The sequence below is a fragment of the Saccopteryx leptura genome, chromosome 4, assembly GCF_036850995.1.
Source record: "Saccopteryx leptura isolate mSacLep1 chromosome 4, mSacLep1_pri_phased_curated, whole genome shotgun sequence".
Taxonomy (NCBI): Eukaryota; Metazoa; Chordata; class Mammalia; order Chiroptera; family Emballonuridae; genus Saccopteryx; species Saccopteryx leptura.
In genome coordinates this window covers 119,360,886-119,388,168 of record NC_089506.1, presented here as the reverse complement: position 1 = coordinate 119,388,168, position 27,283 = coordinate 119,360,886, and the positions used below count along the sequence as shown (strand labels likewise).

The following is a 27,283-nucleotide window of genomic DNA, read 5'->3' as shown; positions in this document are numbered from 1 at the left end:
ATCTTTTTTTTTTTTTTAGATTAATTAAAAGTCAGTAGTTTATTCTCTGCTTCCAGGCAACCCGCTGTCTGTCCTGTTCTAGGAGAGTTCCCTGGTTGCCTTTGGTGACTATAAAAGTGGCTTAACCTGATAATTAACCCAGACCCTCTTATTCAAGGTTAATCTTTATTTTCCTTCCAATTCTTATCTTTCTGCTCACTTTTGATTATTATTTGTAGGATAACTTAGGGTGTCAAGTGAATTACAGGCAGTGAAGAATAAACAAACTTCACCCTCTTCTGATAACTCAGTGTGGCCCTGGCAGGTTGGCTCAGTGGACAGAGCATCAGCCCCACAGGATCGATCCCTAGTCAAGGCACATAGGAGAAGCAACCATCTGCTTCTCTCCCCCTTTCTCTTCCCCTCTCTCTCCTCCTTCCATAGCCAGTAGCTCGATTGGTTTGAGTGTTGGCCCCGGGTGTTGAGAATAGCTCAGTTGATTTGAGCATTGGCTCCAGATGGGGGTTGCTGGGTGGATCCTGGTAGGGGCACATGCGGGAGTCTATTTCCCCTCCACTCTAAAAAAGAAAGAAAAGAAAAAGATCTCAGTGTGCAGGAAGTAGGAATGTGGGTTTTAGGCATCTTTTTTATTTTCTCTTCCTGCCTGGAGGTTTACAGTTTGTAGCCTATGTATGAGCTCTCTGACTGCCCTAATACACCTTAGTTTCAGCAAACCCTTTTCACACACTTCTGTTTTCTGGTTGTAGGTATTGACTTGGAGAACATCGTCTACTACAAAGATGACACGCACTATTTTGTTATGACAGCCAAAAAGCAGAGCTTACTGGACAAAGGGGTGATACTACATGTAAGTGCTGGGCTTCTTTCAGACCTCTTTTTATGTTGCAGTGGTAAGTATGGTCACCAAGAGAAAGAATTTTATTGTCTGAAGAGTTTTTCCTGCAAGAGAATGAAAGTGAGCCCTGAACCCATCTCCCAGAAACATGTACTCTAATGTTCTTTAGTTAAACTTAAAAAAACAAATTCTTTATTATGGAAATCTTCTAACATAAACAGAACTAAAGAGGATCATGTGATAAACCACCATGTGTCCATTATCTAGCTTTGACAATTGCCAACACATAGCCTGTGTTGTTTCAATAGTATCCAACTCACTGCATTCCTGCAGTTGGACTGGTGCAAAGCAAATCTCAGATAATTCAGTAGTAAATATTTAGTTTAATCCTAGGTGATTCGAGTTGTGGTTCTAGAGAATTCCATATAAAAGAAACTATTGGTTAGTTAATAGGGTTGTTTTTGTTTTGTTTTTTGTTTTTTTGTTTATTTTTTGAGAGAGAAAGGCAGGAGCATGGAGCTGTTCCTGTGTGTGCTCTGACTGGGGAATTGAACCGGCAACCTCTGCATTCAGGACAACACTCTAGAGCAGGGCTCTCAAACTCAACTCAGCATGTGGGCCGCAGAGCAAGATCACAGCCGTTCGGCGGGCCGCACTAGGTCTACAAACGGCAACTGTTACGCAACACTTTTCTTGAACTTCGTGGATTAGTCTGCGGGCTGCACAAAATTGTTCGGCGGGCCGCATGTGGCCCGCGGGCCACGAATTTGAGACCCCTGCTCTAGAGCTACCTGGCCAGGGCTTAACTTTTTTATTGATTTTTTAGAGAGACAGAGAGAGAGGGGAGGGGAGGGAAGCATTTATTTGTTGTCCCATTCAGTTGTATATTCCAGTGGTTGCTGCCCATGTGTGTGTGCCCTGACCAGGGATCGAACCCACAACCTTGTTGTTTTGGAATGACAAGCTAACTAGCCAGGGCCAGGTCATCTTTTTAAAGGGATGCTGGAGGGAATGGAGTTTGACAAAGAAGTAGTGGTTGGTATTTATAGGACCTTGGAAATGGTCCTGGTTTCGTTGTAAATGTGGCTGTCAGAGGTCCAGGGGACACTGACTGGGTCAGCAGTACGGGTTTCTCTTCTTAGCCAGGCCCAGCTCAGCCTCGTTTCCAGGTGACTAATTGTATGATGTTCCCTGAGATGGTGATCGGAGTATGAAATCAGAACACTGCAGGGTAGAGATTCCTTATGGAGAATTTCTTAAGTCTGATTTGGTCCCATACAAAGTGTGAGAATGACCGTCTTGCGTGTGAGATGGTGAGCAGAGGCGCTGGGTGGGCTGGGTGGGCCTGCATGGCCCCCACCACAGATAGACTCACCACTGACCGTGAGGGGGGCCTCGGTCTCTGCAGGATGCTAATGAGTGTGGTTCCTGCAACGGAGCTGCACTCTAGTCTTACCTGAGAGCAGCGTCGGGGTGAGCTTGGGAACCTGTGCCTGCAGCAGAGCCTCTTCCCACCCATCACCTGTGTTCGTCTCTCAGCCTGTGCCCTTCGTCTGTGAGGAGAAGCAGGGCCACGCCTTGTGTGCGGCCCATGCTGCCAAGAGTTCATGAGCCCATTGGCATCAGTTGAAAATACATTGAAACAACCTAGAATGCCAAGAGCTGATTTGCTTTTCCTTCTTATTTATTTGATTTTTTAGTGGGTAGGGGCCATGCCATCTGTGTGTGCTGCCAAGCAGTGGTGGAATTCAAATAATTTAACAACCAGTTTCCTGCCCTAATGACTGTTTTAAGTATAAAAAATGATATACCGAAAGATTACTTCATGCATTTAATATTTAAATAAGAACAATAAAAGTACACAAAACTAGATTATGTTGAAAGAATTTTAAAATATTAATGAAAAAATATTAAATAATACCTGACAAAAAAACAATAAAACCATTATTTAAGATATTTCCATATTGCTTCTTACACTTGATCTTAGCCAAAAGGCCGAGAAGTGATTTCCATATTGCTTCTTGATTGGCATCTTCACTTGCAATTTTTTTCACCTATGGACGGAAAGAACATTACTACGGGCACTTAGAATACGCTGTTGCACAGATAAACATTAAGAGAGTAAGGAATGTAAATTTGTGATTTCCACGTTGAGCAACTACCCAGGTGCTCACCTTAGAGAGAACACTGATTACAAGTGCCATTTTAACAACCTGTTCACTGAACTCAACAAAAAATTAGGTATTCGTTCTGCCAAACCAGTGTGAACCAGCTGAATCCCACCATTGCTGCCGAGTATTAAATCCACTCCTGGCTGCTACTTCCTGGTGAACAGACACCATTTCGAGGGCCAACTTGTACATGTGTGTTTTGGCTTTGAACATCTTGTGTTGGTGACTGACAGGACCATGTGGAGACCGCAGCCCCACTTTAGGAGCATAGAGACTTGGCCCAGAGTGCCAGGGACCCCCAACACAAAAAGGGCTCTTCAGTCCTTTGTGTGCAACATGTTTTTCTTTGTTGGTGGGGTCTGTGGAGCCTTTCAGAATCTTACATTAGTTTTACACTTGTGTGCATTCTGAGTATATCTCTGCCCAGTCCCCTGACCGCTGCTGCTCCACCCCCACGTCTCGGCACTGAAGCTTTGGCTCCCTCCTTTGGGCTGTGGAGTTGTACACGGCTGAGGGTTTAATTGCTACCAGGGGTCATGGTTGCCGATGATAACGTAAACCTTACAGTGCTTTTTCAGTTTACCAAGTACCATCATGTAAACAGTTTTATTTGGTATTCAGAACAACTCTGTGAGGTGGGTTGCACAGAAGCAAAGAAGTCATAACTTGCTGCTGGTCTGTGGAAAGGCCAGGAAAGTAAGAACTGTGGTTTTAGGCAGCAGAGCCTCCTCTCCTTCTTTGCAGTGTGTATAAAAGGACCCTGGAACATGAAGTCACTTTAGGGAAGGGGAAGGCGGTGAAGACCTGGCCCTGTCTGTGCTGTGCTTGTGACCTGAGCTTCTCTCCTCTCTGGAGTAGGACTACGCCGACACTGAGCTCCTGCTTTCCCGGGAGAACGTAGACCAAGAGGCGCTGCTGAGCTATGCACGGGAGGCGGCGGACTTCTCCACACAGCAGCAGCTGCCGTCTCTGGACTTTGCCATCAACCACTACGGGCAGCCCGACGTGGCCATGTTCGACTTCACGTGCATGTACGCCTCTGAGAACGCCGCCTTGGTGCGGGAGCAGAACGGGCACCAGCTGCTTGTGGCCTTGGTTGGGGACAGCCTCCTCGAGGTGAGTGGCAGGGTGGCAGCACTTACTAGTGACTGTGGAGACAAGTCTAGGGACCGAGAGAGGAGTGAGTGTCCATGGTGTTGTACCACACGGGAATCTTCACAGGCGTCCTATCAAGAAGCAAGAAGCGCTGCAGGCCACAGGGCACCGGACTGGCCACACAGGGATGGGAAGGGTACACTCCGTGACTTACCCTCTGCCAGCTTATGAGGCAGAGAAGTCCCACATGTCAACAGTCGCCAGACTGCTTTCTCCAACAAACTCTTTGTTTAGTTTCTGTCTTTTTAAAGGAAATTTATTTTAATTCCTTGTTTTGTGTCTCCTTACAGCCTTTCTGGCCAATGGGAACAGGAATCGCCCGGGGCTTTCTAGCTGCTATGGACTCTGCCTGGATGGTACGGAGTTGGTCTCTAGGCTCAAGTCCCCTGGAAGTCCTGGCGGAGAGGTAAAGGGTGCGAAAGAACTGGGGGTGGCGAGCGGCTTGTTTTCAGGCAGAGTCCAGGTTTCTCCAACCTCTCTCTTCTTTTCATAATTAAAAATGTTTTCATATTTAAGAGAGGACAAGCAAGATATTTATTCAAGAAATTACAGAAACTTAAAAGATAATCTAGGCCTTGGCTGGATAGCTCAGTTGGTTAGAGCATCATCCGAAAGCATAGAGGTTGCTGGTTTGATTCCAAGTCAGGGCACATACAGGAACAGATCGATGTTTCTGTCTCTCACTCTCTCTCTTCCTTGCTCTCTAAAATCAATAAATTAAAAAAGTTATCTAATCTAAGTGCTCTTTTCTTACCCCTTTCTAAACTAAATTTGTTGCCAACTATAGTATCTGAATTTTTGTATACCATCAAATGGTGGTATCTGCACCCTTTATGACAGTCGCATAAACAAATTCATAGAAACAGTGCATTCAATCCTCTGTCCTTCAACAAGAGTGGCTTATACTAATGAAGTCAGTTTGGCCATAGGGGACAGACTGAAATAAGATGAGAAAATAAAAGTGCCTTTAATTCAAAGGAAAATAGCAAACTGCTTTTAAACATTTCTGAAATGTTCAAGGTTCAAGGGTCAGATATTTTGAAGCAGGTTATTGCAGACAAGGTGAGAATCCTGCGTTTGCTAGTTAAGAACAAACGCCCTAACCTAGAAATTGGAGAAACAAGGTTTCCGGGCGGGATTGGTGGTTGATGTTTTTGTAGGTCAGTTACTCAAGGAACTCGGACTAATTTGGTGACAAGTTCTTTCTTCATCTATGATTCTCTTAAACATTAAATGTTGGCATGCTTGAAAAAACAAAACTGTAAATTAGTTGCCTTTTAAATCAGAGTCTGCCTTCTTACCCCTGCCCGCAGCCTCGTGTGTGCTGTTCCTGCGAGTCACTGAGCGGGGAATGCGGGGTGACGTCACAGGGCAGGGAACCAGTCGAGGATGAGGCTCTGTCCTAACCCTCGATGACTGGGGGATTGTCAGAAATAGCACTGTTCTGGGGGAAAGGAAGAGGACGTGTGGCCGCACTGCGCTCTGAGAGCTCTGCTGTGTTCTTGCAGGGAGAGCGTTTACAGGCTGCTGCCTCAGACCACCCCTGAGAATGTGAGCAAGAACTTCAGCCAGTACAGCATAGACCCTGTCACCAGGTACCCCAATATTAACGTCAACTTCCTCCGGCCGAGCCAGGTAAGCGCCTCCAGTCCATGATCTTCATCTGGGTCCTTGTTAGGACCTGTCAGAACTCAATGTTGAAACGTGTCTATTCATAACAAGCGTATAGACAGCACTTCTCAAGTAGATTCGAGTAGATACCTCTCTGGGTGGTGGAAGTAGAGATTATTTTCCGACAACAGATTGAGCAGTGGAGGCAGAGACATGTTGAGTGATTTGCCAGTAGATCAGAGATGACAGAAACAGTGGACCCAGGGCCTTAGCCCATACCTCCTCATTCATGTCCCATGTTGTAGGGACAGGGCTCTTGTTCGGTAGTCAGGAAGTATGGCTGCCTCTTGTCACTTGGACAAGTTCTTTCATGTTTCTGAACGTCAGTGTCTATCTGTAAAATAAGAGTGGGTGTGCCTGCTCCTCACAGACAGGGTCATTGTTAGGGTGATTGAAATTGTTTGCTGGAAAGAACTTTTAACAGGCAAGACATTGTCAGTCGTTTTTTGTACTGAGTTCTTTCTCAGAGTGTCTGAAGCCTTAAAATAACATTAGGAATAACGTTTCATAGGCATAATTATCCTAGAGAACCCAGCAGTTTTAGAAAGAAGCCCATTCAACATATTTGCCTGTGTTCTAGTGTAATTTTTTGTTCACTGTCTGCCTGAAGTTGACACTGTTAGGCCTTCTGTATTTGTGTGAGGTCTATTCCTATGGTGTCCACAAAATGCGCTATTAGAGGATAGCGCTGGTGTCCAACATGCCTGACAAAGCGGGTGTGTGTGCACAACACTCATGCAGTGTTCAGGAAGCTTTCTTCACATGTGCAGAAACTGGAAACGGCCTCAGCATCCATCGGCAGTGCTGATGTCTTCATTGTCGCGTGTCAGCCTGACCAGGTGGTGGCGCAGTGGATAGAGTGTCGGACTGGGATGCCGAGGACCCAGGTTCAAGACCCCGAGGTCGCCAGCTTGAACACGGGCTCATCTGGTTTGAGCAAAAGCTCACCAGCTTGGATCCAAGGTCGCTGGCTCGAGCAAGGGGTTACTTGGTCTGTTGAAGGCCCGCGGTCAAGGCACATATGAGAAAGCAATCAATGAACAACTAAGGGGTCGCAGTGCACAACAACGAAAAACTAATGATTGATGCTTCTCATCTCTCTGTTCCTGTCTGTCTGTCCCTGTCTATCCCTCTCTCTGACTCTCTCTCTGTCTCTGTAAAAAATTAATTAATTAATTAATTGTCGCATGTCAGACAGGGGACACTACTGTATAATTTCATTTATGCCAAGTTCAGAAACAAGTAACACGAATCCTCAGTGATAAAAGTCAGAATAGTGGTTGTCTTTGGGAGCACAGTGCTGCTGGCAGGGCTGGGCGTGTTGTGAGGTTTGATCCAGGTTGTAGTTACATGGGCGTAGCCACTTACAAATGCAGCAAGCTTTACTGTATCTGTTATCAACAACAAAAAAAATGGACTTATTTACTTTTTTAAAAAAGTGTTCAGTGGAGACTGTCAGAGGGACGTCTGTGGCTGAGTAGTGAATTTTTAGTGCGTGTAACCCACCACATCCCAGAGGGATTTTTGAAGGTCATCATCATAACTTCTGTGTAAACATTGCCTGACCTGCTTCCCAGTCTTTCATCTGTTACCTGAGGAGACCCTCAGGTGCGATTTACTTGGTGCTTGATTTTCCTTCTTCACAACTTTTTACCTTTCTGCCAGGTGCGCCATTTATACGATACTGGAGAAACAAAAGATATTCACCTGGAGATGGAGAACCTGGTGAATTCCCGAACGACCCTGAAGCTGGCTCGCAATGGTGAGTTCTGGCGATGGCCTCTGGGATGCAGGTGAGCTGTTCGGGGAAGCCTTCTTACTCACGGAGCTCAGTGTGCAGAGGGCTGTGTAAGGTGGTGATCCTCAGCCCCAGGAGATGTCCCTCAGAGGATGTTTTTGTTGTTATGATGGGGGGGGGGGGGTGCTGATGGCATCTGGGGACTCTGCTAACCCTGCGGTGCACAAGTTGGCTCCTGGCCACAAGTGCCCGTATGTTGAGGACGAGAGCGGGAGAAGGGGGCGTGTGGGCACACGCCAGCCTAGGTTCTGCGAGGGGGCTTGATGGAAGAAACTGCAATGTTTTAACTGAGAACTAAGTGTGGCCCACATGCAGTGGCAGAGTTGGAGGCTGGTCCACGTTCTGTGCATTGAAAGGCCCCTGGGGTTTGTTTTAAAAGAGAGTGAGTATGTCTGTGCACTAAGGCGGGGTGGAGGGGGCGAAGCCACTGCAGTAGTCAGACTGTCTGCCTGAACCTGGGGCTGATGTTGAGGATGGAAAAGAGGACAGTGCAGCATAATCAGAACTCTGACTCTGGAGCTAGCTACAGCTGGATCCCAGGCCAGACTTTGCCATTTGTGAAGTATGTGGTTTTGAACAGGTTACCTAGTATCTTCGAACTTTACTTCCCCATCTGCCTTCGCATCATGGTCGTGGAAAATTCTGTGACCTGCTTGGCTTGTTTATCATGATGCCTGACAGCTGTGTTGTTCCTACCTTAGTAATTTTTCAAGCTGGAGAAGCGCACTGTCGAGAGGGTTCCCTATTCAGGCTGTTAGGTGACCATACTTCCATTAATATGTTCTTGTTGTTCTTTTAGAGTCTGTACCTCGTTCCAGCAAACTGCTGGGTTGGTGTCAAAGGCAGACGGAAGGCTACACAGGGGTCAACGTGACAGATCTCACCATGTCTTGGAAAAGTGGCCTGGCCCTATGTGCAATTATCCATAGATACCGCCCTGATCTAATGTAAGTCGTGACTAGGCTTTCATTTTATTTTATATTTCCTCAGGATCTCAGAGGACACTGCTATCAATTAGCCAAATTTGCACTTTTTTTCTAGAATGAAATACATAGTGCCTGACCAGTGGTGGTGCAGTGGATAGAGCGTTGCCCTATGACATTAAGGACCCAGATTTGAAACCCCAAGGTTGCTAGTTTGAGCATGGACTCATCTGGCTCAAAGCGCAGGCTCACCAGCTTGAGTGGGGGCCTGCTGGTTTGAGTCCAAAGGTCGCTTGCTTGAGCAAGAGGTCACTGGCTCAGCTGGAGCCCCCCCCTTCAAGGCACATATAAGAAAGCAATCAATGAACAAATAAGATGCCACAACTACGAGTTTGTGCTTCTCATCTCTCTCATGTGTCTCTGTCTTACTCAGTAAAAAAAACAACCCTAAAGTGCCAATATACATACAGGGGGTCCTCGATTTACAACATAGTTCCATTCCTATGACAGTGACATAACCTGAATTTTGGTGTAAGTTGAAACACACCCTAGTCTAACACAAATGGAACACTTGTGCTTTTAACAGGCCAAAATGACGTAGCTAAGGGGGGGGACACAGCCAAACTAGTTCACCCACATAGTCCGTAAGTACGACGCTAATGGGATCACGTCTCAATTTTTTTAAGTTTTTATGGGAGTGAGCGTCATAAATTCGGAAATGTCATGTCAAGACTGTCATAACCTGAGGACCCCCTGTAATAAGATACTTTTTAGAAAGCAGTGATTAATTTATATTTAATTATATTTAAAGTTCTGGATGTCAAGCATGATGAATCTCACCATAGAAATGATTAGCTGAGTTTTTTAAAGCACAGCACTGAAAAGGTCAAAAACTGGTTTTCACACCACCTGGGTATGTTCACTTCACACAAAGGAAAACTCCGGTTACTAGCTGCAGGTTGAACTCTTCATCTCAGCCAACTGTCTCTCAACTGTTACTGGTCATAAAGTAAACCTGGCTAGAACGTTTGGCTGTTCGGTGAAAATGTGTCACTACCAACAAAACAAAGCAGGGGGTACCTCCCGATTTGTGGTGGTTCATCGGTGCTCTCTTGTTACAGACTGCGCTTGCTGCGAACACCCTCTGTCAGACTCCTGCCGCCTCCCCAGCCCCAGTAACATCTGCTCTGGCTATTCGTGACTCACCTAAGTGCAGAGTCATACAATAGGCTGGACCCCAACTCAGCTGCGGGGACAAGTGCACTCAGGTTCCCCCAGAGATACTCCCTCACGGGAGCCAAACAATATTTAGAAACAAGCAGGGCATGTTGAATTATTTGGGCTACCTGTTCCTTTATCATTAGGTCCATGTAAGGGCCCAAATTTTGTGTGTTTGTTTTGTCTTAATGGTTGCTTAAGAAATACTAAAGGACATAGTTTCTCTTTAGACTAGGTTATAAGTTAATGAGTCAAGAGCTGTAAAAACAGCCTTGCATGGTGTGATTTAGGAAAGGGGATTTCTCACTGACCTTGATGAAGGTGAGTGGCCCCGTGCTCCTCTACCTTAGCTTATGTAGAGGTAGCACTGACCCCACCCAGAAGAGGTTGGGGGTAGGCAGAAAGAGGCAGAGCTTGAGAAAGGTTATGATAAATGGCACAGCGGTGCTCAAAGCATGGTTCAGGGGCTTTATTCTGTGCCCAGGAGAGGCAGTACAGAAAAGGGCGAAGGCGGCAGTAGCTGACGGGACCAGCAGATTGGCTGGGCTAGAGAGTGAGTGTGGGTGAGGGTACGTTCCTATTGGAACAAGAGTGTCTGGAGGAGGTCTTGGGTACCTGCGTGTGGCAAAGTGCAGAGCAGTGAGCAGGACAGGGACTTACTTCATTCAGGATGAGCCTGTAGTAACAGGCTTGATCTGCAGGGAAAGGAATTTTTAAAAATTGAAAGCTGCTCTGGAGTCAGTCAGCCAGTGAGCACAGTGCCGGGCCTGCCGGGTGTGCCTGGACCTAGAGTGCTCTCAGTCAGTCTGCACTTGACTGAGCTGCAGCAAGCTTGAGGCTCAGTGGGAATGCTCTTCATCTGAGTACTTGGGGGAATTCGAAACACTTAGCAAAGGAGAGACCTTCTGAGGAAAGTTTTGGAATTTCCCTTCAAGTGGAAGGCTGACTTAAGATTTATCAGAGCTGGTTTAGTACTCCCATAACTTGTCAGATCAAAGAACACCATGGGTGGGAGTCCCAGGCCTTTAGAAGCAGTCTGACCCAAATAGGACATTAAACATTAGTTTAATAAATATAGGTCATGCACCAAATGCAAGAGAGTGCATATTGCAGATAGCTCCCAGTCCTTAGCTTACATTTTAGCAAGAAGCTTATGTAATTGGAAAAACGAAGGTAGTTTTGCACATTTCCTCTGTATTTCCTCCGTGTGTAGGTCTCACCGTTGTCCTCCCTGAGGGTGCTCTACATTTCAGGTTTGCTGGGATCCAGTGAGGTGTGCACACAGGATTCCACCTGAGCAACCCAGAAACGTTAGTGACTTCCTGATACTGGGATGAGCCCCCCATCTTGATGTGTTCTCCTTATCCTGTTTCCCAGAGATTTTGATTCCTTGGATGAACAGAATGTGGAGAAGAATAACCAACTGGCCTTTGATATTGCTGAGAAGGAGCTGGGCATTCCTCCCATCATGACGGGCACAGAGATGGCCTTGGTGGTGGAGCCCGACAAGCTGTCCATGGTGATGTACCTGACCCAGTTCTATGAGATGTTCAAGGACTCACTGCCCTCCAGCGGTGAGGACCGAGGGCTCTGGGATGGGACCCTTATGTCTTTTGTCATTCCTTGGCCTCTCTCTCTCCCTGACTGTGTCCTATATCAAAGCCTACTGACCCTGTTTTTACTGGTCAGCCCTCAGGGTCGTGGTATGATTTCACTCCGTTGTTCTCCCTTCTCAACCCCAGTCTTTCTCACTAAATCTATAAATATGTAAAAATCATTCTGATCCAAATGATTTTTGGATCTTAACGCTATTACTTAACGCTATTACTTCTTTCCTTAACGCTATTACTTCTCATGCCCTTTCCCTCAGAACCAGCCTTTTGGGAAGAAGTGGTTCATTCATGCTCATGGACTCCCTTCTCACTGCCTAACCTTGGTGACACCTTGCAGCCGGCCGCTGTCCCTACTGCTCTGCCAGACTATTCTCCACGGTCTTAGCCAGTCCCCAACTGTGACCTTTCTCATTTCTCACCTCTGAGTGCTTGGCTTCTGGCATGGTTCAGCATGTGGAGTAACGTCTTTTTTCTTGAAGCTCTCTCTAATTGTGCTGGTCTTATTCTCTTCTTTCCGTAACTGCCCTTCTCTGGCTTCTCTTCTTCTACATTTTATTTTCTAAAAGTCTTTTCTTGACACTCAGCCCGATGCCTCAGTCTGTCAGCATGCCACAAAAAATATTTCTGTTCTCATTTATTGTCTCTCAGAGTAGGTATAACGTAATGCTTGAGAGTATTCACCGTGGTGTCCAGCCTGGGTCTGGGTTTATGTCCCAGGAGTAACACCTGCTCAACCTTAGGCTGGTTATTCAATCTTACTAGGCCTCACTTTCTCATCTGTAAAATGGTGATTTTTCTATGTAGAATTAGATTGTGATATTCTATGAAGAATTCTTATCAAAGGGAAGCAATAAATGTTAGCAATACATTATTAGTTTTGATTATTTTAAAAATTACTCTTGTTGCTGATAAAAGTGTTGGAACCCACAGTCTGTGACTCTGCAGTGTCTTCCAGCTCACGTTCTTTCAGAGATGTGGCTGTTTCTGACTCGAGATGCAGTTTTTACAACAGAAATGCTCAACTCTGACATCAGTGCACACGTTCAGGGAGAGCCCGCACAGCTGCAGCTTGCCTGGTGTCTGCACGAACCAGAACCGGAACCAGCAACCTGCCCTCCCTGCCCTTCTCTTCACCCTGAAGTCTTTATCACAGAGCTGGGGCCTAGCACTCGCTGTCACTAACCACCGCAGGCCGGTCCCAGCTGCAGAAGTGGGGGGTTGTGACTGAAGCGGATGGGAAAGCTGGTGTTTACATTGCTGGAAGAAAGAGGGCTCACTGTCTAAACCTAAGCACACGTTTCCTACCGATTCTGTCCCGCTTTTGTGGGAGTACATGGACCTGGAGAGCTCTCCATGGTTCCAGGAGCCCCTGCAGGCTGGTGGTTCCGGTCAATACTTTGAGGCCCTCTCCAACGCTGTCCTTGAAGATTGCTTTCTGTTCACAGACGCCTTGGACCTGAATGCGGAGGAGAAGGCCGTCCTTATAGCCAGCACCAAGTCCCCCATCTCCTTCCTGAGCAGACTCGGGCAGACCATCTCTCGGAAGCGTTCCCCCAAGGTAAAGGGAAAGTTCTTCCAGCAGCTGTGAACCCGGCAGCACAATGCAGCACCCAGAACAATGCAGTTTGGCTCCTGTCTTGTAGGATAAGAAAGAAAAGGACTTGGATGGTGCTGGAAAGAGGAGAAAGACCAGCCAGTCAGAAGAGGTGAGAGTCACCTGGGAATTTTAGAATGAGTATATTGAGTTGCCCTTAATTTTCAAATTGAGGTTACTAGTTCTGTTTATAATCATCCTTTATGAGAATTTTTGTGGGAAGATGCTTTTTCCATGGGCTTTGGCCTTTTGGTTTTTGGAGCGCATCCAAGGGAACCCACACCTGTGCCCCAGACCCCACCCATCTCTTTGGAATCACACCTATGGCAAAGGGCACTGGCTTTCCACATACCTCTCTCTACTCCCTCTCGAGATCTGAACCTTGAAGAGAGCTGTTCAGCTCAGCCCAACATGGAAATACTAGCTGCCGTGCCGGGCCCTGGCCACACTTGTCCTTTGAGGGAGGGGCGTTTGGGAGCTCCCCTAACAGAGGCTGGTTCTTGGGTGTCGACATTGACCAGGAGGACGTGCCCCGGAGCTGCAGAGGAGGAAGGCCCATGCTGGTGAGCACTCTGACAGACAGGAGGACGGATGGCACCCTTGGCAACCAGAACAAGGTGAAATACATGGCAACCCAGCTGCTGGCCAAGTTTGAGGAGAATGCACCCCCGCAGTCCACTGGCGTGAAGAGACAGGTGAGCCCACCTCCTCACAGCCCACACAACCACACTTGGTCTGACCAGTCAGGAAGGAGGGATCTTTTCAGTCGAATGAGATGGGGCACGTCTCCAACCCAAGGACGTGTGGACAGGACACATGGGCTCCCGGCTGGTGTCCAGTAGCCCTGGTCTGCCTGGCAGAGAAGGGCGTTTCAGAGGCTCTGCTGCTCTTGTCCTCACTGTCCAAGTCTAAGTGTCCGTGACAAAGGTCAGCAAAGGGGTTTTAAATTTGTACCTGTATACCTACCTATTCATGTGTGTATATTCATATGTGAGTTATAAAAGAGGGTCATGCTTATTGAGGAGAATGCTGAGAAGTATAATAAAGGTAATTAAACTACCTTTAATAATTCTGTTAAATAGTTCTTTCTGGTTTGTTTTTTTAGTGCATTCTAGTTTTCATTTCATAGTTGAGGTCATTCTTAATACACACGTTTCTATTCCACTTTTTCCTGTGTAACTTTGGGTCATGTTCCTGTATCGTTGCAAACCCTCATGGACGTCTGTGTACATGCTGCAGTTCTCTAACTTCCTCTAGTGTTCGGTGTTGGGTGAAGCACAGAGTGGCAAATGTCAGGGTTCTGAAGCTGCTCTTGCATGTTGCGGAGACTTTGCCTAGGCTCTGCATGAGCTAGGTCATGAATGTGAGCAGCACGGAGGTTCCTCGTGGATACAGACCTGCATTCCGCCAGCCATGCCTGAGAGTGCTGGAGGAAGCTCTGAGCGGTGTCTGTTCAGCCTTGTCCCTCCTCTGCATGTCTGACGGTCGTGAAGACTGCTAACGAGGAGGTGGTGGGACTTTGAGATTCACACTGAAAGTTCCCTTTGAAACCCCACAGTGCCTGAGGGAGCCACCCTCTGTGTCCTTTCCCTCTTTCTTCATCCTCTCCATGTCTCCATGCACACTGGCGGTTCCCGTGGACAGAGGGCTGGCACTGACTGACGGACGATGCTTGGCATCAGCCTTACCTACCTTCTCACATGGCCACTGCTTACGGCTCGCAGAGAAGAGGATGGTATTGGTGCCTGTCGGCTGCCCCAGGGCCCACCTGTCATGGGGAGGCTGGGGGAGTCTCCATTAGAGGTGGTATGCCTCTAAGAGAGGTTGCTTTCCTCATTTTGAGTGAAAGATCAGTTTTTCAACCAGAATTACTAGTTTAGGCTCAGAGCATTGAGCTAAGGAAAAGGATAATGAGAATTATAGCTTCTGTTTTCCTTTTTGTTTGTTTACATCTGTGTGTGGTTTGGGGGCATTTCATTCCCTTTGTGAGTGTAACATTCTAAGAGTTGATTCTGTGTCTCCACCCTCCCTACACAGATGTGTGTCTGTCCTCCTCATGTACCCATTTTGTGTCTTCTTCCTTAATACAGTTTATTTTGTTTTGTCTCTATGTCCTGTCCTCCACCCACACTGGCCTGTGTGTCACAGCCGACACAGGAGTATGGGGCCAGCCAGCCGTCCTGCTGCCTACCTGAGCAGGGTTGCCCTGTTCCCGCCCCACAGTGGAAACAGGTAAAGGAACTGCCCGAGAACTAGAGTGGGTGCAGCCAACCCAGGCCTTCCCGCTGCCAGGTGGGGGCCTCAGTCTGGGACTCCAGCTCCAGCACAGGGCATCCCTGTGCTCACTTGAGCATGACTCTGGGGAAGGTGGAATAAACAACACCAATTGTACCGCATGAGTTGTTTACCACACTGGATTTGAGAAACCAGTTAGCAGGTGACTGTGAACTTGATGCTTGATGTTGACACTAGCTGAAGCTGTGGTAAGGGGCACAAGTCCCCTGGCCTTTGTGGTTTTGCTCTTATAACCTTTGCCCCAAAACAACTTCTGATGACTGTGTGTCCTTATGACCTTGCGGGAGAAGCCTGAGGGTTGGGACAGTGGAGTCTTGCACGTCATGTAGGAAAATGTTACTCAGGAGATCGTCTTGAACTGTGATTTTGTTTTGTTTCAGGCCTTGATTAACATGATTATGGGCATTTTCTTGGTGTTTTATCTACATTTAAAATCCTCTTTTTAGAAATTCCCACTAAAGTAGTTGTTGGTTCTCTTAGAACAGCTTCCGGTAGCCGGGCAGGGAGGGGGAGTGGCTCTGGGCTGGCGGTCCAAGCCATCGGGGACTAGAGGCCTCCCTGCACCCCTCCACATCACAGCAACACGCTCCTGCCCCAGAGTGCACACCGGGCTCATCTAGTGCTTTGGTGTCATTGGGACTATGATTCTGAGAGGTTAGAGGGGAGGTCAAAGGGGAGCAGGCCTCAGGTCGCTCTTGTGCTGTCGAGAGCAAGAGGCATGGGCTATGGCACGTTGGGCTTTATTTGAATTCTCTTCATGGCAAAGTGTTTCATTCTGACCTTTCTTTAATACACTCCCACTCTGAAGGGAAGGCCCACAGCCTGAGGTGGAGGCTTGGGAGTGGGATCCATACCCCTGGGGCCAAGTGGTCTCCCCCTGAGTGGGGACAATCTGAGGGACTTATTAGAAATTCAGCTCCACCTGACCGGGCAGTGGTGCAGTGGATAGAGCGTTGGACTGGGACACAGAGGACCCAGGTTCAAAACCCGAGGTCTCTGGCTGGAGTACGGGCTCATCCAGCTTGAGCACAGGGTCACTGGCTTGAGCCTGGGATCATAGACACGACCCTGTGGTCGCTGGCTTGAGCCCAAGGTCGCTGGCTTGAGCAAGGGGTAATTCACTCTGCTGTAGCCCCCCAGTCAAGGCACATATGAGAAAGCCATCAATGAACAACTAAGGAGACTAAGGAGCCACAACAAATAGCTGATGCTTCTCATCTCTCTCCCTTCCTGTCTGTCTGTCCCGCTCTCTGTCTGTCACACACACAAAAAAGAAGAAATTCAGCTCCATTTTCTTTTCTTAGCCTTTCATTGAAGTCCAGGTAGAAGGCATCATTGAAAGGTCATTTGTAGTTGAGGATCTGCTGAAGGGAATGTGAGCCTTAAACTAGACCTCCCAAACTGCAGCTCTTCACAGTGCCCCAGAGCAGCCGGAGGGGGTCAGTGAGGCGGCGGTTACACACACGAGGGGTGAGCAGATGCCTCAGTGACCTGTGCCTGGGTCACTGACAGGGCACTCAGAGCTCAGTGCTCATGTCTCCTGTGTACGAAGCGTGTGTACCTCTAGCCTCGGGCACCGTGCTGCATGGAGACCACAGTGAGCTTGTCACCCAGGTAACAGAAGTCACAGCCAGTGAGGCACAGTACAGCTGAGCTGTGCAAGGCAGCGAAACAGCCGGGAGACTCAACCCTGGGTTCCGTGGAGTAGGCGCCAGAGACGACAGTTAGAAAGACTGGCCGGGTGGGCAGTGAGAATCCATGAGCAGTGACAGTCCTGTGAGGTCCTCGATCTACAGAGGAGGGATCAGTTTATGTTAACTCGCCATTCTTAAATGTAGTATTTTCCCAACACGACAGCAGGGGTTGTTTACTGAATCTTGGCCTTGTGAATTTCTCTTAGAAGACAGAACATTGGAGGCTAGTGCCCATGCTACATAAACTAGGACGGGGCTCTGGTGGTACACTAGGGCCTTTGCTTCTGACCGCCCCTGGTGGCAGGCCCTTCCATCCCTTTATGAACAGGGGGCTGACTAACAGCACCTTGTCATGGCTCAGGATTTCTCCTGAGCAGCACAAATTGAGTTAGGAGGGTGTGGTACGCACAGCAGTGCTGGCCAAGTTGGAACCAGAACCAGCTGTAACTTGGGTCCCAATGTGAAGGAGAAGTTAATAATGACACTGCTCACCAAGGATTTCTCTTAATACCTTCCTGTGTGAGCATTGCTCTCCCCACTGTCCCCGGTCCCCAGACCTCAGCCGTGCACCCCACAGGCAAGTGGTCATTCTGGGCTCAGGTACGCGAGGTTCCTCTGACCTGGGGATACATGGCTGTTCCCCATGCTCAGGTTCTCTCAGCCAGAGTCGCGAGGGAGGGAGGGAGTGCCGTGGGGCAGGGCGGGGTATGGAGGGGGCCCACGGGCTCAGGTGTGGCTTCAGGTCGTGGAACCTATTTAATTTTATAGCCTGTTTTCTGTGCTTTTTTGTATTTTTTGGGTGAATTAGGGGGCTAAGCAGAGGAGGCAGGAGCAAGATGTTCTCATAGTGCACTGAAGGTGTATGGCTGTGCCCTGTGGGTATGCAGATGACAAGCTATTGGGAGAGTTCATGACCCCATCATGATGATGGCCTGTGTGCCCTTTCTCTCTACTTAGAGTCAGGCTCATTTCTTTGTCCCCAGCTTCCCTGACAAGAACATACTCCTCGTCCCCAGTGTAGAAAGTACCACACTGCAAGGCCAACCCCACAGCAGACAGCGACATGCCTCCCTCCCTGACTACACAATGACTTGCTGTTGAGGATGGAGAGGGGGAAGGGGTCTAGGGGATGCTTTTGGCAAACACCCCTCGGTCCCTGCAGGGCCAGCCTGAATGAACGTGGCCACTGTTTCACCCACATTCTCTCTGTTTATGTCTGTTGGTATAAAAGCGATGGGAAAAGAAGCGTTCTCGGACCTGCCCCAAAAAGGTGATCACGCTCTCTTCGCCCCCTACTCCACCTCCCAGTTGGGCACGCAGCAGCCAGCAGGTGACCGTCTCTGCATGTGCCATTGTCCTGTCTGTGTTGTCCTGCCTGCCTGTGCAGGTGCCTGGGCTGGAGACCACATCAAGACTCCTTGTTTCCAATGAGAACTGTTAAACAATAGAAATGTTGTTAGTAGCAGAAGCAGCCTTTCTTGCTACAAGTGAGCAGATTCCTGAGGGCTTCAGAATAGTGCATCTGGCAGTCAAACCTGAGGAACTTCAGTCCACCCTGTGTCATGGGGATGCAACTCTGCAGTCGCAAAATCAAACTGTTTGTCACAGCTAGGAGGCCCAGAAGCCCTGGAGAGCAACACAGTTTTACATAACTCCACTTAAAGCAGCCATTTGTGCCTTCCTGCCTAGGGGACTGAGCTAAGATGAACTTTTGGAAGCTTTTTATATAGCTTCACAACATGAGTTTGCTTTCTCCAGAGTTTGCAAGCCCTGCCTCTTGCTTATCCAGCTTCTGCCAGCAAACCCCTGCCCCCACCCCCACCCCCCATGCCGTAGGCAGCTTGTCCAGAACTTGCGCCATGGCGGAGTTAGCTGGGACAGGAAGGATAACAAGGATGCCAGCATGCATTGTGGTGAGCACATTAAGTACATTTCCAGAATGGCTTTGCTGACCTTTGTAGTTTATCCCCATGAAATAAAACACTAATTTTAAAGGTAGGATCTATGGAAAAGCATTTTCTCAACCAAGGTAGCTATTTAGAAAGTGGTCCCCTCCATTGTGTGTCTTTTTTAAAGGCCCCACTCAGGTCCCTGGGTCTACGAACAGAGCCGCTAGGAGGTGGCACTACCCTGTGCCTCGTCCCTGCAAAGCTCACCTGCAGGAACACCTCGGGTGACCCAGGTAGCAGTCAGGTTCTTCCATGTGAGCTCTCTCCAGCAGTTGTTACAGGAGCCTCCCGAGGCAGGAACTGCTGTCTCCATTATCAGACGAGGAGATGGAGGCAGGGTGAGGGAGGGAGTTTGTGTGAGGTCACATAGATGGTCTCAGGCTGAGTCCAGGCCCACGCTGTGGCCTCATGCTGCCCGTGCAGACAACGAGCTCATGGGCTCTACGAGCAGCCAGGGGGAAGCTTTGGGTCAGTTTCCCACCAGTAGGAGGCCGTAAGGTGAACCTTCAGTTCTTCAGTTATCCAGAGGGTGTAGGAGCAGTCTCCCCCATGCCGTGGTTGCTGCATGAGCTGTCTGGTTAGCAGAGGGTGTAGGAGCAGTCTCCCTCATGCCGTGGTTGCTGCGTGAGCTGTCTGGTTAGCAGAGGGTGTAGGAGCAGTCTCCCCCATGCCGTGGTTGCTGCGTGAGCTGTCTGGTTAGCAGAGGGTGTAGGAGCAGTCTCCCCCATCCCGTGGTTGCTGCGTGAGCTGTCTGGTTAGCAGAGGGTGTAGGAGCAGTCTCCCCCATGCCGTGGTTGCTGTGTGAGCTGTCTGGTTAGCAGAGGGTGTAGGAGCAGTCTCCCCCATGCCGTGGTTGCTGTGTGAGCTGTCTGGTTAGCAGAGGGTGTAGGAGCAGTCTCCCCCATGCCGTGGTTGCTGTGTGAGCTGTCTGGTTAGCAGAGGGTGTAGGAGCAGTCTCCCCCATCCCGTGGTTGCTGCGTGAGCTGTCTGGTTAGCAGAGGGTGTAGGAGCAGTCTCCCCCATGCCGTGGTTGCTGCGTGAGCTGTCTGGTTAGCAGAGGGTGTAGGAGCAGTCTCCCCCATGCCGTGGTTGCTGTGTGAGCTGTCTGGTTAGCAGAGGCAGCCCTGCTCCTGTCCTCAAGCTCCTGCCCAGTTGTGTACAGCGTCTCATTCACTGAAGCACTGTCAGTCTCTGTTTACTCTCCCTCTAATAAGTTAGCTTTCCTCTCGTGCCCCTATAGGGACCTCCCACCCTCCGCCCCTCTGTGTGGTGATCATGGGTCCCAGCCAGTAACCCCACCTGTCCCTGCTGCTGTCCTGTGCAAAACTTCACCCATCTCACCCAGCTTTCCCATAACTCTCCTACTCGATGCCTCTGGTCTTGTGCCACCTTGTGAAAGGACTGTATTTGTCCACCTTGTATTAACTAGCTCTTTGTTCATTGTATTGCTGACCTCACTGGAGGCCAGGTGGGCAGAATATGCAAAAGTTGTCCTTGAGTCCGCGGGTTTCATATAGATGGGATTGTGGTCCCTTGGGATTGGGGCTCAGAAGGGGCAGGGAACTTACATTTGAAAGAAACTCTGGATTTCTGGCACTGCACTTAGTTAAGTTCAAATAGATCGTTAGGTGGAGATTAAATTTCTACTTTGTTGCCAACAGATGTGCAGGCATCTTGGTGCTGACAGCCGTGGCGAGCAGCGTCCCCACCATGAGAGGGTAAAAAGCATGAACTGTGGCATGGGATGCCGAGAGCCTCAGGCGGGGCACGCCGGGGGCACAGAGGGAAGAGAGACGGTCCCCTCGCCCCTTGCTTTTTGCATGCTCTTGCCACCCAACCAAGTACCAGATTCTTGTTCACAGTGCTGACATACAGTAATGTGCGCTACCCGCCAGGCACTGATGTGCAGTACTCCTCACAGCGCTGACATGCAGTAGCACTCACAGCGCAGCGTCCCTCTCCAGCGCTCGGGCCAGATACGGCCCGGACTTCTGTGCTGCTGTAAGAACCCTAGTGATTCCCCTCTGCCGCCTCTCTTGTCCTGCCATGTGTGCAGTGGTGGGAGAGCGTGAGGCCCTTGGGAGACTTCTTAGGGATGGGCTAGGTCGATAAGGACTTGCTTAGCTCTTGATGGGGGGGGGGGGGGGGCTTGAGGTAGAAATACTGAGCGAGTTCTTTCTGACATGGAGGTTTCTCAAGTGTGAAGGAGCGGAGGGGAAGGAAAGTGATAAGAAGACAGGGTTGCATGTGGAAGGCCTTAGCCAGTCTTTTCTGAAAACCTGAGGGGGAAACTACTGATTACACATGGCCGTTGTAACAGAGACAGCTGTTTTAAAAGCTTGCTATTTTTATGGGACGTTCGGCTGTTCCCTGTAAAGATGGTTGGTGAGTGGGGCAGCAGTGCAGCTGCTAATTTCACCTGGCATGAGGGCTTTGTTTTTTAGATTTTATTTATTCATTTTTAGAGAGAAAGGAGAGAAAGAGGGAGAGAGGGAAAGGGGGGAGGACCAGGAAGCATCAACTCCCATATGTGCCTTTACCAGGCAAACCCAGGGCTTTGAACCGGCGACCTCAGTGTTCCAGATTGACGCTTTATCCACGGCGCCACCACAGGTCAGGCCGGCGTGAGGGCTTTGTACAATTTGTTAGCTCCCCTCTGCCTTTGCTCTCTGGGAAATGTGTTGTGACTCAGCAGTGACTTTGGTCTTTTGTTGGGTCTGCAGGGACCTAGCTGTGGCGCTATCTTCTTGTGCCCTGGCGCTGACCAGAAGCCACAGGGCAGCGGAAGGAGAGCTGCCTTTCACGCACCCCACCACCACCAGCAGCAGCTGTGTGTGCCCGGCCTCCGGCCTCCTTCCCAGGCTGGGTTCCTCTCAGAAAGAAACTAGGCACTTCACTGAGCAGGCAATGCCCTACATTTTGGGGAGTACATATTTAAATGAGGTTTTGATGATTTTTACTGAAACAGTGCCCAAACGAAGAACAGAGAGAAGGATGTTGGCGTAAAAGGAGAAGCTGGCAGGGAGGGAGTATTAGGTGCCCAGGCTGCAGTGCCCGGGAGCAGAAGGAGTAGTGGTGCTTGCAGGGAGTCTTCCTTCATTTTCCCAGAAGTCTGGTTTCCAGATTGTTCAGTACAGGCCTCCTGTGTAGACGCTTTTGAGGGTCACTCTTGGGTTCTTTTGCAGGACTTTGCACTATCTCATAATTGTGCCCACGTATCACTGCCCTCTGACCCACCATCTCCCCACCTCCCCCTGTCCCTTAGCTTCCCCTACTCTGCCCTAGGGGAGCTCAGTCTTCTCTGTTCTGGTGGGTCACATGCCTCTGCAGTGATCTCCCCCAGCACCTCCTCGGATCTGTGAGCTGGCTGGATGTCTGCAGTGGAGGCTGGTGACATTGTCATCATCCCCCCTCTAAGCTGTGAAGCTACTGTGGGCTGAAGGAGCAGTGTGATGGGTCAGCTTGGAGCTGGAGGGGTAGGAGGGTCTCCTTACCATGGTAGTTCTCGTCCTTGCCCGGCAAGTATCCCCCCCCCCCCAAACCTACTAGGAAACTAAGCCGCCTTCCACCTTCTCCCCCTTCAGGGACTGCATGGGCCTGTCCCTGGGAAGGACCTGGCCTCTCGTACACATGCTGTCTGCACAGGGCCTGGGGCCTGGAGTCTTCTCCTGAGGGTGTCTGGGATTTGCTGGCTCTATGGTGGCCAAGGTTCTCTGAGCATTAGTAACAGGAGGAGCGAAAGCCATGTTTGTAGCCTTTATGTAGAAGCAGGCCTCACTCTAGATCTGCTCTCTCTGTTGTCTGCTATTTGTAAGGCTAGTGGGGTGACAGGTGCTAGAACCTCCTGCCCAGGGGAAATCCCAGCCCTGGCGGCTAAGAGGCCACAGAGCTGAGTATGTGGGAGCGCAGGACATGACTCGGCCCGCTGCCTCATGGCCAGCAGTGTGTCCACATGGACTCACAAGTAAGAGCGCCAGGCAAGGCAGACAGGCCCTCGAGTGCTCGTGGCCATGGTGACTGCACTCCAGCACCACATCCCTGGAAGCAGGAGGGGACGGCGAGCAGGCTAAAGCAAAACACGAGCCTTGAACCTCACGCTTCCAGTACGAGGAGTGTTTCTTCACTATACTTGTTAGATGACAGTCTAAAGTGGAAAAGGGTCTAAAACTGCGAGACTCCCTGTGTTCAGGTCCGTGTATAACCTAACATTTCCTCTGACTTTTTTTCTCTGTCTTGTATTTTATAGCCAGAGCCTGAGCCTTCTCGTCGATTTTTTGTCGACCAGTGGGAGCTTTCTCTTAGTCTGCGCTCCTCCAGCCGCCCCGCCTCCCCCTCCTCTGACTCCCTGCGACAGGTAGCAGGCCCACCCCCGGGAACAGCTGTGCTTCCCCAGCCTCTGCTCACGGCACCTGCACATGCCGCCTGGCCCCGGGGGCTTGTGTCCTGCGGGAGCCGGCTGTGTGTGCACAGTGCCTGCGCCACAGCCCGTCTCCCTGTGAGGCTGTAAGCATGCACTGACGTCAAAGGCTCCCAGCTTTCCTTGCACTGAGTGCTGTTGCCATAAACCCACTTTCATTGTATTTTAACTTCGTCAGATACTGATAAAAACTTCTCAGGCATTAGCTTCTTTAACTCCAGATATCTGTTTATTGTTATGTGTCACAAAACATGGACCCTGATGTAATTAAATCTCGAGTGGGGTGGCGCATGTGCAGTGCCCTGGGTCTCGAAAATCGTGATCCCTTAGGGAATGAGCCCTGCTGTGCCCCCAGTGGACCTGAGCCAGCTACACAGTAGTTTGCAGAGACGGGGGGCTCTGCCTTCCGGTCTGTGCTTCCTGTTCTTGTGCGGGAGCCAACCGAGGAGTGTGTGTGTGGGCAGCATGTGCATGTGTGGCAGCAATAGTCTAACCTAGCGATTGCTTCATTATGACCGTTGCTTAAGAGCAGGAAGAAGGAAACCATCTGCTTTCTATGCCAGAAGCTAATAGAGCACCTCCAGAGAGGATGCTTGTCACTGAGAACTGAATGTGACAGACGCCCCTGCACTTGGGCAGTCCTGAAGTGTCACTGCTGATGACAGAGTGCTGGGAGAGAGGGGCTTAGAGCAGTGAGGAGCCAGGGCTCACTCGGTGTCCCGGCCTCACAGCAAACACCTGGCTGGCGCCCTCACCTGCGTGATAAAGGAGTGAGAAACGGGCACTCAGCCCTCGCGGGGTCAGCGCACCCCACTGGGGTCTGTCTCTCCAGGCCTAGCTCTCTGAATGTCCCTTGTCTGAAGCAGGTTTAGCTTGAGGAGCCCCTTGTTCTCAGCCACAAATGAGTATAAGCTGCAACGTTAAGGAGCAAATGGCACCAATCCTTGGAAATCTTATTGTAAGTCAAAAAATACAACACTCCTCAGTTGTAGCTGAACCATAGAGAGCTGTTGGCCCTTTTACATAAAGTGAGCTTGGCCTGACCTGTGGTGGCGCAGTGGATGAAGCATCGACCTGGAATGCTGAGGTCGCTGTTTTGAAACCCTGGGCTTGCCTGGTCAAGGCACATATGGGAGTTGATGCTTCCTGCTCCTCCCCCTTCTCTCTCTCTCTCTCTCCCTCTCTCTCTCTCTCCCCCATCTTTCTCCCCCCCCCAATGAATATATTAAATAAATAAATAAAGTGAGCTTGCCCTGCAATGCTGCTCTCGTGTGTCCCCCCAGCCCAGGAGTCCTTCCCCCGTGGCCTTGAGTGTGTCTGTTCAGATCACTCTCTAACCACAGTTGTGAGCATGCCCAAGACGTGCTCCTGGTACGCTCTGCATCAGAATGGAGTTGGGCTCCTCGCATCTGGCAGGCAGCACCTGTTCCACGTGGTTCACAAGGAGTCTCGCACGCGAGGTGTTTGGCCATCTCCCCCAGATGGGGGGTCTCTAAAGGACCGCCAGGGAGACTTTGACCACATCCCCTGGGGATAGGCTTGAAGCTGAGGTCCCTAGCAGGAAGGTTCACAAATAAAATTTGGTAGTTTCCTCCCATCATTTCCTCAACACTGCTAGAAAGAGGATTGAGTTGGTCGAGTTTTTTTCTTTTATCTTTTTTTCAATCTATAAAATCAATTCCTCTGGAATGGAATCCTATGCTGACTTCCTGGTCTGCATGCCTCAGACGTGAGCCCCTGTAGCTGTGTGAGATGCCCCACCACTGTGGCAGGCTCTGCCTTGGTGCCTGGCAGATGCTGACTTCCTGGTCTGCATGCCTCAGACGTGAGCCCCTGTAGCTGTGTGAGATGCCCCACCACTGTGGCAGGCTCTGCCCTGGTGCCTGGCAGATGCTGACTTCCTGGTCTGCATGCCTCAGACGTGAGCCCCTGTAGCTGTGTGAGATGCCCCACCACTGTGGCTCTGCCTTGGTGCCTGGCAGACCCAGACATCACGGTGAGAAGGGGCTGAGAGGGGTCTTCCAGGTCAAGCTCGGAAGTGTTCGGTGTGTGTATTGGGGTATGAGGGATGCGTTAATAATGAGAAAGGAGGTCATCTGTTACCCAGGTGAGAATTAGTCTTTGCAAGAACGAGCTTTCTAAGTGAGCTAACTTTGCAGGCCCTCGCTGACCCTGCATCACACTGCCAACCTGGCCTCCGCTGTCTGGATGGGCACCGCGCCTCTCGGGTTCTCTGTGTAGCCCGAATCACCAGGACCACAGGCCCTTCTTCCTCCTCTGTGTTGGCACCCCTTCCCTCTCCCAACCACCTCGTTCCACAGCACTGCATATGCCAAAAGGAACTCCTGACAGGTTGACTGTTCTGCCTCGGCCGAGGGCTCTTTGGACACAGACCCCGTCCCTCTCAGCACAGTCCCCTGCGTGTGGACACTGTGGGCATGGGTCGCTGCTGCACCGTGTGTTCACTTACACCTCCCAAAGAGTTGTCTTGTTTTCTTACTTTATTTTGTCCTTTTCATTGCCCTTCATTCTGGTTGTTTTATACTCTCTATCCTAGAAGTATATAAAGATGTACACGGGTGGCGTGAGCTCATTGGCTGAGCAGATAGCCAATCAGCTTCAAAGGAAAGAGCAGCCCAAACCCCTTCTAGACAAGAAGGAACTGGTAAGACATGAAAGAGCCACAGCAAACAAACCTGCTTCATTCTGAGTAGCGCAGCAACACACAGAGCCAGCATGCGCCATGTGGTCATTGGTGTCAGGTCATCTGGATTTTGTGTCTGACTTCCTAGGACCTGATAGCTGTTCAGTGGAATGCTGTGTGGGCAACCTTGCTGAGCATCTCTGAAAGTGATCGCTCTACGTCCAGGGACCCACACCCATGCAGGACCATGTGAACACTTAATGTACACTTTTATGTTACCTTCAAAGTCAATTCTGTAAAAATGGTTTGACTTCTGTGAAATTCTGAAAACAGACTCGGGTATCCTCCCAGCTGTCTATTCCCATGAACTAAGAACCACACAATTCCTGTGTTCTTGGAGCACACTTGAGGGTTATTGCAGTGGTGATGGCCGCCGCTCTTGGGGGAGCCAGGAGCAAAGTAAGACCTTAGTCGGCTAAGAAAGGAAATGCCTCCATGAGGGTCCGCAGCACATGAAGGGGGCCATGCACCTCTGGGAAGCAAGCCCGAGGGACATTGCCCTGATAGTCTGCCTACCCTTTACAGGGCTCAATAAAGAAGGAGTTCCCCCAGAACGTGGGGGGCAGCGACACATGCTATTTCTGCCAGAAGCGGGTCTACGTGATGGAGAGGCTGAGCGCTGAGGGCAAGTTCTTCCATCGGAGCTGCTTCAAGTGCGAGTACTGCGTCACCACGCTGCGCCTCTCTGCCTATGCCTATGACACTGAAGACGGTGAGTGTGTCTTGCTGTGGGCCGTGCCAGAGGCTCGGCTGAGCCTAGGGCACTGTTTTCATTTGAGCAGGTCTTAGAGCTTCTTACCATGGCCTCACATGTACAGCTAACCCTTTTGCCTCTCAGCTCTTCCCATCCGTCTCCCTCTGGTCTCTGCTTTTTCTCTAAGACTCAAGTCCCCAGCATCGTCAGGCTGTGTCAGTCCGTTGCTCAGTGTGACGGCACCCAGACCAGCAGCATGTGCTGCAGTCACTCCCCACATTGCAGACGCTGCCTTCTTACTGCATACTGGGATCTTGCAATAAAAGGGCCAAGAAAGGGAATCACAGGCCTGTAGAAGTCACAATTTTTTATAACTTGTGTTTTTGTTTTGTTTTGTTTTGTTCTTGAGAGAGGGAGAGATAGGAAGGGAGAGAGGATGAGAAGCATCAGCTCGTGTTGCTTTCACTTTAGTTGTGCACTGATTGTTTCTTGTACGTGCCTTGACTAGGGCCATGCCATTGTCCCCTTTCTCAAGCCAGCGACCTTGGGCTT

General features: G+C 49.8%; 1 protein-coding gene across 23 annotated transcripts in view; it reads left to right on the top strand.

Moving 5' to 3' along the window:
- MICAL3 (microtubule associated monooxygenase, calponin and LIM domain containing 3) overlaps positions 1-27,283 on the top strand; it is a 218,919-nt gene that overhangs the window by 90,545 nt on the left and 101,091 nt on the right. For 17 of the 23 annotated variants that reach the window (XR_010751058.1, XR_010751059.1, XM_066381108.1 and 14 more), the window contains 16 exons: positions 747-847; positions 3,865-4,122; positions 4,452-4,567; positions 5,670-5,796; positions 7,498-7,594; positions 8,430-8,577; positions 11,149-11,345; positions 12,830-12,942; positions 13,028-13,090; positions 13,500-13,673; positions 15,127-15,210; positions 18,199-18,297; positions 20,578-20,634; positions 23,163-23,270; positions 25,891-25,998; positions 26,563-26,749. Coding sequence is in view for 21 of the 23 variants with exons in the window: in XM_066381108.1 (XP_066237205.1) it covers positions 747-847; positions 3,865-4,122; positions 4,452-4,567; positions 5,670-5,796; positions 7,498-7,594; positions 8,430-8,577; positions 11,149-11,345; positions 12,830-12,942; positions 13,028-13,090; positions 13,500-13,673; positions 15,127-15,210; positions 18,199-18,297; positions 20,578-20,634; positions 23,163-23,270; positions 25,891-25,998; positions 26,563-26,749 (2,037 nt within the window). In the remaining 2 variants the exon portion in view is untranslated. Of the gene's footprint in view, positions 1-746; positions 848-3,864; positions 4,123-4,451; positions 4,568-5,669; positions 5,797-7,497; positions 7,595-8,429; positions 8,578-11,148; positions 11,346-12,829; positions 12,943-13,027; positions 13,091-13,499; positions 13,674-15,126; positions 15,211-18,198; positions 18,298-20,577; positions 20,635-20,837; positions 20,859-23,162; positions 23,271-25,890; positions 25,999-26,562; positions 26,750-27,283 lie in introns of those variants that run through there. The other 6 variants (XM_066381120.1, XM_066381119.1, XM_066381118.1 and 3 more) reach the window with 4 other exon arrangements.